The sequence below is a fragment of the Lolium rigidum genome, unplaced genomic scaffold (genome assembly GCF_022539505.1).
Source record: "Lolium rigidum isolate FL_2022 unplaced genomic scaffold, APGP_CSIRO_Lrig_0.1 contig_30536_1, whole genome shotgun sequence".
Taxonomy (NCBI): domain Eukaryota; kingdom Viridiplantae; phylum Streptophyta; class Magnoliopsida; order Poales; family Poaceae; genus Lolium; species Lolium rigidum.
Window position 1 is genome coordinate 303,099 of NW_025900146.1, and position 9,974 is coordinate 313,072.

General features: G+C 42.2%; 1 protein-coding gene across 1 annotated transcript; it reads left to right on the forward strand.

The window, feature by feature from the left end:
- The first annotated feature begins 940 nt into the window (after positions 1-940).
- Positions 941-4,879, forward strand: LOC124680921 (kinesin-like protein KIN-7A). Its single transcript, XM_047215940.1, has 13 exons — positions 941-1,181; positions 1,269-1,358; positions 1,440-1,540; positions 1,659-1,772; positions 1,859-1,940; positions 2,037-2,104; positions 2,198-2,257; positions 2,344-2,468; positions 3,422-3,620; positions 3,697-3,828; positions 3,934-4,026; positions 4,130-4,623; positions 4,864-4,879. Exons 1-13 carry the CDS (start codon positions 941-943, stop codon positions 4,877-4,879), a joined length of 1,815 nt encoding a protein of 604 aa, XP_047071896.1.
- The last annotated feature ends 5,095 nt before the right edge of the window (positions 4,880-9,974 follow it).

A 9,974-nucleotide genomic window follows, 5' to 3' on the forward strand; every position in this document is an offset into this window, starting at 1 on the left:
CACGCTGCACTGGGTCGGGGACTGCCGCGCGCGGGGCCGGGGTGGGGATCCGCCCGTGCTTGTTTGGATCGGTTTCGTTCGCCGGTGAGCAACCCTATCCTGCCTGGATTGCTCGTAGGGTTTAGCTTTGGTCGTGTTGGTTACTCTAATCCGGATCCTTCGTCGTCGTCCAGCTTGTTGCGGATTCGATGACGCCTGATAGCAGCTTGTTTTTGGGTGGAATCAGGGGCTTCAGCTGAACGCGCATGATCGCCTGAGGGGATTTGGTAAGTGATTGCATCGGGCTCTCGAGTGATCTACTTTACTAGCATTTGAAATGTTTTTTTGGCATGTGTGTTTGGCGTCCCCGATTCCCTTTATTCTCGTCGGAGAAATGTGTGGGCATACGGTAGTTTGGGATGGGAAACTGTGGCATCTGGTGGGGAAATTAGTCTTACTTGACAGTGCTATCATTACGGCAACTTCTCCGTCTTGCTACCATTACGGCTGAAAACAGCCGGATCTGTGCTTCTATTGTTCAGTGGAAATTGGACTGGGAGGACATCTATTCAGTTAGGGGGGAAAATGCAGAGATTGATGATTGACAGCGATATTTTTCTGAAATTTGGAGTTGTTGCTAGCTTGACAGCCGTGTAAGATTTTCCATAAAGGCTAGTGTAAAATCTGATTGTCTTATTTCTTCTGTTGGAAACTAAACGAATGTTATTGAACTGTTAAGCAACTGGATCGCATCATTATGCATTCAGATTGATAGTCTTTGAAATTGTTCGGTACTTTGTCAGTATTAGTGTTTTCTATGGCTGATGATGAACCCTTACTTCATTTTATATACATACTATTCTCTAGAATCTGAAGTTGACAGTTGCAGGTTCTTTGTTATTCCCAGCCCTCTGCTGCAGTTCGGACTAAAGGATTTTGTACACCAACAAGGATTAAAAACATGGTTGCATCAAGACCACCAGGTGTCCTTACATCGAAGATTGAGCGCACACCGAGCCTTACCCCTGGTGGCAGCTCCAGATCCAAGGAGGAGAAAATATTTGTCACGGTTAGGGTGCGACCATTGAGCAAGAAGGAGCTGGCCGTCAAGTACCAGTCTGCGTGGGAATGTGCTAACAGTCAAACAATTACATACAAAGGCCCCCCACAGGACCGGGCTGCACCTACCTCTTACACTTTCGGTACACTGTCCTGGTCAAGCAATTCTGTTTTGTTGTGACAGATGTCACCTTCTAATCTACTAATGAATGCCTATGTAACCCTTCCAGATAAGGTGTTTGGGCCGAGCTGCCAGACAAATTTGGTTTATGAAGGCGGAGCTAAGGATGTTGCTATGTCTGCATTGACTGGCATCAATGGTAGATTAGTGCTCACTTTCTAGCTTAGTGCTGGTGGAATGATGATCTGCAAGTGACTGTTTCCTTGCCTTTGTTTTGCAGCCACCATTTTTGCCTATGGTCAGACTAGCAGTGGCAAGACATATACCATGAGAGGCGTGACAGAGAGTGCTGTTAGTGATATTTACAGGCACATGGAAAATGTGAGTTTTTTTTTGTATCTTCTGTTCATGATATTTTACAGTTGCAATCATGGAAGACTGCTAACATGTCCGTAAGACATAACCGTTTCTCACTTTCTGGCTTTTGTCTATTGTTTAGACCCCTGAGAGAGAATTTGTTATCAAGATATCTGCTATGGAAATCTACAATGAGATTGTGAAGGATCTTCTACAACCTGACTCTGGTTCCCTTCGCTTGTTAGATGATCCCGAGGTTTGTTAACTCAGTCAGTACACTTTTCTTACGAAATTACCCTTCACGTTGTAATGATCTTGTCGGAATGTATTTTGGTTTGACAGAAAGGACCCATCGTGGAGAAGTTGGATGAACAAATTGTCAGGGACAGAGAACATCTACGGCATCTAATCGGCATTTGTGAAGGTTACTACTACTTACAGAGTGTAACTCTCAAAGAAAGGCAAAAATGTGTAAGGTTAACTGGTTGACATTTGTTAATGATGTGCCAAATAAATGCAGAACAAAGACAGGTTGGGGAGACTGCACTAAATGACACCAGTTCACGTTCCCACCAAATCATTAGGCTGGTATGTGAGAACAATCTTTCCTGTTTACATTCAATGAAGAAAAATGTATTGAGCAAAGAATAATATTTATTTTGTGTATATATCTCTATGCAGACAGTGGAGAGTAGGCTCCGCGAAGTGTCAGGCTGTGTTAAATCTTTTGTTGCTAGTCTAGTAAGAATACTGCCCAACTTTTGGCATGTGGTGTGCTGATTTTAGTTGTCCATGATCTTAATGATTGTTTTTTTGCTTTTCCGCAGAATTTTGTTGACCTTGCTGGAAGTGAAAGAGCTGCACAAACACATGCAATTGGTGCAAGACTGAAAGAAGGCTGCCATATAAATCGCAGTTTATTGACCTTGACTAAAGTCATCCGGAAGCTAAGGTTTGAGTTCTTTATAAGAGATACTTCTAGATAAGAAATTTGTATCAATTGTTTTTATTAGCCTTTTCCCTGCATTCATCTGGAAACCGGATCTAAATTCTTATATGGTAACTAAGCTTCTAATGAATTGCATACAGAAGTACACATGCAAAGTGCAAACGAAAGGCATCAGATGAACATATTCTTACTAAGGCACTTTATTAAGTTAATGGCATCGATTCATAGTCCAATTCCACAATTTTGAGGGCGTCATTTTGTGTATTGTGTAACAACTCCTGCTTTGTTAACATCTCATAGCAGTAACTTGGGTCTGTTGGCTAAATGACTGGAAGTTCACACTTTAGGTTGTGGTTTTCTGGTATCCAAGTGGCATTTGGCATGTGATGACTAATAAACAGTAGTTTTTCATATTCCAGGGTGATCATATCAAACTAAATTGTAGATGGTTATTCCATTCAATCCAACTCATTTTTGTCATCTTCAAGTGTTGGTTTTCATTGTAAATTTAATAATTTATAGCAGTGTCGACACATTATAAATTAGAGTATCTGGAGGTTACCAACACTTACCATGGTAGATACTTAAATAACCACTAAAATGACATGGTTACTGCACTACATTCAGTTCGCTATTGATGTATTTTTCTAATAAAACTATCAAATATCTACAAAGATGTTGCAAAATCGCATAAACTATCATTGATGTCTACTTAAATAATGCAAATAACTGTACGCTGCAGACTTGGCTACCTGAGTTTTAGAAACCTTGCCTATTCACTTCAGCAATGCTTACAATTACTTAAAAGGTTATCTGGATTAGCAGTTAGAATTAAGATTATGTGAGTAAGGTGTCGCATGGGGCATTTTGTTTTTGATTTAGCAGAAAAAACCTAAGGAAAGAAAGTTTATCCTTATTGGAACTTCAAACAAACTAATTATAAATTTGCATTGCAGCTCAGAGAAAAGAAGTGGACACATACCATATCGAGATTCAAAGCTCACACGTATTTTGCAACTTTCTTTGTGTGGGAATGCAAGAACAGCCATCATATGTACCATGAGCCCAGCCCTGACACACGTAGAGCAATCTAGAAATACATTATTCTTTGCAACATGCGCCAAGGAGGTGACAAATACTGCAAAAGTTAATATGGTAAGAGCTGTGACTCTGAGGTTCTTTGCCACACCCTTGGTTGTTAAAATAAACTTACCATTCATTGTCCATACAGGTTATTTCTGATAAGCAACTTGTGAAACACCTTCAAACGGAAGTTGCTAGGCTAGAAGCAGAACTAAGAATCCCTGATCGTGCTGGCTCTTCAGAGATCCTCATAATGGAGAAGGACGAGAAAATCAGACAGGTAAGGTTTCTTACCAAGGACGAAATGCTTACTTTTTAGCTTTATTAGTTTTGAGGATTCACTGAATATAATTTTGTACTTGATCTGATAGAGCGAACCTTGCAGATGGAAATAAAAATGGAAGAACTCAAGAAAGAACGAGACAATGCCTGTTCACAACTTGAAGAACTACGAAAGAAGATGGGTGACAACCAGCAAGTAAGATTTTATCTTTTCGAGGAAGACATGTTCTTTGCTTTTAACTAAATCATCTCCATTCTGGCAAAATACTAAATCTTCTCCATATCTGTCATTCGTTTAGGGATGGAATTCTTTTGACTCATCGCAAAAGGCCCGAAAGTGTCTCACATTTTCTGGGTCACTACAGCCTAGTAAAATGATCAAGATAAGGAACTCAATTAGACAATCGTCCACTGCTCCGTTAACGCTAAAGCATGAAATTCGCAAGCTCGAGCAGCTACAACAACAGCTTGAGGTTGAAGCAAACCGAGCTATTGAAGTATTGCACAAGCAGGTTGAATGCCACAAGCATGGCAACCAAGGTGTAGCAGAAACTATCGCTAAACTTCAGGCAGAAATCAGGGAGATGCAATCTGTGAGACCTGAGAACAGAGATGTTGAGATGATTACAGATGAGGGAAATGGGTCTGATTTGAAAGATGAAATCAGTAGACTTCATATGCAAGACAATGATATTGCCAAACTTGAGGCGAAACTGGAAAATGTACAGAGGTCTATTGATAAATTGGTGATGTCACTTCCAAATGTTAGCCAACTGAGCTGCCCACCGTTTACGTATGTGCAGAATGGAGATACGTATTATATATCATCTATGCGTTATCATTTGGATGAAATTTTGATCGGCTGTTGCTTTTTTGTTCACCTTTGCTGCTTGATGTACACACTGACAGTCTGACACACGGTATCACTTGCTATCGCTAGCTTGCTCCTTGCCAACACATTGCATCCCACTTATACATACTTGGCTCTATTCTGTACAAAAAAATCACAGCTTAAATATTTGCTATGTTTTAGGACTGGGAGCCTGTGAGTATTGCACGTGGCAAGTTACAACCTTGTGGATCAGAGTGACTTCTCTGCTGTATCATTAAGTGAACCATTATGTCAAATGACTTGTGTGAAATAATTTTCTTATACATAATTATTTATTTTATGCAAAATTTTATAAGTAAAAATATATTAATTTATATCTAAAAAAAACAGACACTGAACCGGTGAACCATTGGTCCGACCAGTAAAAACCTAAACCAATAGCTTCACCGGTTTGATCGCCGGTCCGGTTTTAAAACTATGATGGTAGCCCTTCTTATGCACTGTCTTGAACCTCTCCAAGGCCCGGGATACCTGCAATCACGCCAAAACCGCTAATGATGTACATAGAATGATGTACATCAAATAGAATGATCAAGGTTGTCTCTGACATGATGCCAGCGCCGCTAACATGGTTGTTTTTGCAATGTTCGACGGCCGAGCAGAACTTTCTTGTCTCTTGTTTGATGTAGTTCCATCTTTTTGTGAGGGACTCTTCCGTGCGAGGGCTTGGGATGTGGTACGGTGCACCGATGAGGCCGGAGGAGCGACGCCGGCGATCCCCTCTCGCTTGACGAACATGTAGCCCTCCGCTATGGTCGGATGGAGGGCTACTTGCGCGACGCCGGCTTTCATCTGCATCTGCCACGCCTGCTGGTTGGCGGCCGCAACAGTCTTGTCCTTCAAGTTCTTGCGCCGGCCGCGACACTTCGCGGCCTCGACGCATTTCTCCTCCTTGGAGAGCACCTTCTTTGCCGCCTTCGGCTTTGCCTCCCGGCCGCCGGTGGCGGCCCGCTTTGCTTCGGCCAAAGCTGCAGCCTCCATTGTGGCTATGGTCGTGGCTACAGGGGAGTGTGGGGCGGCGGCGGGTGCGAGAGTTTGCTCGGCATCCATGGTGGTGGCTGGGCGGCGAGGACGTCCATCGCTTCTGGACTGCTCGCTCCGGTCTAGTTTGATATTTCGCGCGGGGAGTGGCCACTAGCGGGAATAATATCGGCCTCCCTGCCACTAACGGGCGGGTCCTACGTCTTTTTCGGCGGACACTCGGTGACCGCGGAGACGCAAACGTGGCGCATATTTGTGTTGGAGATATGCCCAAGAGGCAATAATAAAAGTGTTTATTATATATCTTTATGTTTATGATAAAAGTTTATATACCATGCTATAATTGTATTAACCGAAACATTGATACATGTGTGTTATGTAAACAACAATGAGTCCCTAGTAAGCCTCTTAACTAGTTTGTTGATTAATAGATGATTAGTTTCATAATCATGAACATTGGATGTTATTAATAACAAGGTTATATCATTATATGAATGATGTAATGGACACACCCAATTAAGCGTAGCATAAGATCACGTCATTAAGTTATTTGCTATAAGCTTTCGATACATAGTTACCTAGTCCTTTCGACCATGAGATCATGTAAATCACTTATACCGGAAAGGTACTTTGATTACATCAAACGCCACTGCGTAAATGGGTGGTTATAAAGGTGGGATTAAGTATCCGGAAAGTATGAGTTGAGGCATATGGATCAAGAGTGGGATATTGTCCATCCCGATGACAGATAGATATACTCTGGGCCCTCTCGGTGGAATGTTGTCTAATTAGCTTGCAAGCATACGAATAGTTCATAAGAGATGACATACCACGATACGAGTAAAGAGTACTTGTCGGAGACGAGGTTGAACAAGGTATAGAGAGATACCGATGATCAAACCTCGGACAAGTAAAATATCGCGTGACAAAGGGAATTGGTATCGTATGTGAATGGTTCATTCGATCACTAAGTCATCGTTGAATATGTGGGAGCCATTATGGATCTCCAGATCCCGCTATTGGTTATTGGTCGGAGAGAGTTCTCAACCATGTCTACATAGTTCACGAACCGTAGGGTGACATACTTAAGGTTTGATGTCGTATTAGTAGAACTTGAATATGGAATGGAGTTCGAAGTATTGTTCGAAGTCCCGGATGGGATCCCGAACATCACGCGGAGTTCCGGAATGGTCCGGAGAATAAGATTCATATATAGGAAGTCATTTTATAAGTTTGAAAATGATCCGGTGCATTTATGGAAGGTTCTAGAAGGTTCTAGAAAAGTCCGGAAGAAATCACTTTGGAAGGCAGAGTCCCGAAGGGACTCCACCTCCCATGGCCGGCCAACCCTAGAGGGGTGGAGTCCCAGGTGGACTCCACCAAGGGTGGCCGGCCACCCCCCTCATGGAAGGGTGGGAGTCCCACTTGAGGTGGGAATCCCACCTTGGGTAGGTGATACGTCCAATTTGCATCACTATTTTATATCATAATTTGCTGTTATCCATTGATATATTTCATATTTGGATACAATACTTATGTTATTTCATCTATTTTGCATGTTTCATCATTATTGGAGGGTCAAGCACCGGAGCCAGGATTCTGCTGGAAAAAGCACCGTCAGAACGCGATATTTCGGAAGATCAACTGTGGGAGGAAATTATACCAAAAATCCTATTTTTCAAGATGACGAAGGAAGCCAGAAGAAGGAGCCAGCTGGACCCAGGGTGGGCCCACACCATAGGGCGGCGCGGCCCATGGCCTGGCCGCGCCACCATGTGGTGTGGGGGCCCCACAGCCCCTCTCGCCTCCTTTTCTTCGCGAAACCCTTCGTCCCGAAGACCTAAGTCACAGAGGGTTCCTCACGAAGAGTTACAGCCGCCTCTGCGGGGCGGAGAACACCAGAGAGAAAAGAGCTCTCCGGCGGGCAGGAATCCGCCGGGGAAATTCCCTCCGGGAGGGGAAATCGACGCCATCGTCACCGTCATCGAGCTGGACATCATCTCCATCACCATCATCATCATCTCCACCATCATCACCGCCATCTCCTCCGCAGCACCTCGTCACCGCCGTAGCAATTTGGGTTTGATCTTGATTGTTTGATAGGGGAAACTCTCCCGGTATCTATTCCTACTTGTTGTTGATGCTATTGAGTGAAACCATTAAACCAAGTTTATGTTCAGATTGTTATTCATCATCATATCACCTCTGATCATGTTCCATATGATGTCTCGTGAGTAGTTCGTTTAGTTCTTGAGGACATGGGTGAAGTCTAAATGTTAGTAGTGAACTATGGATGAGTAATATTCAATGGTATGATATTTAAGTTGTGGTGTTATTCTTCTAGTGGTGTCATGTGAACGTCGACTACATGACACTTCACCATTTATGGGCCTAGGGGAATGCATCTTGTATTCGTTTGCCAATTGCGGGGTTGCCGGAGTGACAGAAACCTAAACCCCCGTTGGTATATCGATGCGGGAGGGATCGCGAGGATCCAGAGTTTAAGGCTGTGGTTAGATTTATTCTTAATTACTTTCTTGTAGTTGCGGATGCTTGCAAGGGGTATAATCACAAGTATGTATTAGTCCTAGAAAGGGTGGTACATTAGCATAGGTTCACCCACACAACACTTATCATAACAATGAAGATTATTTAGCCGTATGTAGCGAAAGCACTAGACTAAAATCCCGTGTGTCCTCGAGAACGTTTGGTCATTATAAGTAAACAAACCGGCTTGTCCTTTGTGCTAAAAAGGATTGGGCCACTCGCTGCAATTGTTACTCTCGCACTTTACTTACTCGTACTTTATTCAACTGTTACATCAAAACCCCCGAATACTTGTCCGTGAGCATTTACGGTGAATCCTTCATCGAAACCGCTTGTCAACACCTTCTGCTCCTCGTTGGGATCGACATTCTTACTTATCGAAAATACTACGATACACCCCCTATACTTGTGGGTCATCAAGACTATTTTCACGGCGCCATTGCCGGGGAGTGAAGCGCTATTGGTAAGTGGAATTGGTAAGGAAAACCTTTCTTGTTGTGCTGATTTTATTTCCGCCTGTCTGCTATAAGTCATTATGGAGAGATCTTCTCTTCAATTTCTATTTGGGAAATCTACTACTACTGCAACGGTAGTGGATGAGGCGCCGAGTGAGGAAGTGATACCATATAAAATACCTATGAAAATTATTGAACGTGTTATGGATAACCGCTATGAAGGGGATGGAACTGTCCACCACTGGAGATCATTTATTGTTCTTACATGAATTATGCGGTTTATTCAAGTGTGCGGGTATTGCTATGGATGAAGTGAGGAAGAAACTATTCTCTTTATCGCTGTCCGGTAAGGCGGCGCATTGGTATAAATTCTTGGATAATGGGGATTCTCTTGAATGGAATGATATTGTGCCCCGGTTTTATTCTAAGTTCTATCCTCCAAGTGAAATTCACAAGGATCGGAATCGCATATATAATTTTTGGCCTCATGATGGAGAGAGTATTGCCCAAGCTTGGGGGAGATTGAAGTCTTTAATGCTCAAATGCCCCATTCATGAGCTTCCTGGTAATGTTATTATTGATAATTTCTATGCAAGACTTTCTTTTCAAGACAAGACCTTGCTTGGATACTTCTTGTTCTAGATCATTTACACGCAACAAAGAAGAGTTTAAAAGGGACCTTCTTGATCGGATCCAAGAAAATACCGAAGGTTGGGAGAACGACAAGGATAGAGAATCGGGTATAATTTATGATTATAAATGCATTGAAGCTTTTATGGATACTTGATAAATTTCGTAATATGAGTGCTACATATGGTCTTGATTCTCAAGTTGCTGCAAATCTTTATAAAGCTTTTGCCTCTCATTATGAATTGCCAAAGAAGAATTTTGATAAGTATCATGAACCGTATAAAGATAAAATTGATTCATCTATTAATAAATGCATTGTAGTTGAAACTGCTGATCATGTTATTCCTGGAGCTTATATTGAAAAAACTCCTTTCCCTGCTAAAATGAAGGAGTACTCTGTTATAAATAGTGCGGTTCATAAAAGTGAAAAGAAACCTGTAGAGCCTGAAGAACAAATAAAAATTGAACCTCGTTGTTGCAATAGTTAAAGATCTTGTGACCTGAAAATGTGGAGGATGGTCATATTATTTTCTGTGAAGATGCTTCTAATATTGTTTCACATCCTAATAAACCCAAACAAGCTAGTGTTCCTATGCTATCTGTTAAAATTGGTGATCATTGCTATTATGGATTATGTGA

What these genes read in the sequence shown, in the direction of transcription:
- LOC124680921 (XM_047215940.1), top strand. Translation starts at nt 941, where the DNA reads ATGGTTGCATCAAGACCACCAGGTGTCCTTACATCGAAGATTGAGCGC. An exon ending in TGCATTGACTGGCATCAATG is followed by an intron (nt 1,359 to 1,439) that starts GTAGATTAGTGC and finishes TTTGTTTTGCAG; the next exon opens with CCACCATTTTTGCCTATGGT. An exon ending in TTTACAGGCACATGGAAAAT is followed by an intron (nt 1,541 to 1,658) that starts GTGAGTTTTTTT and finishes TCTATTGTTTAG; the next exon opens with ACCCCTGAGAGAGAATTTGT.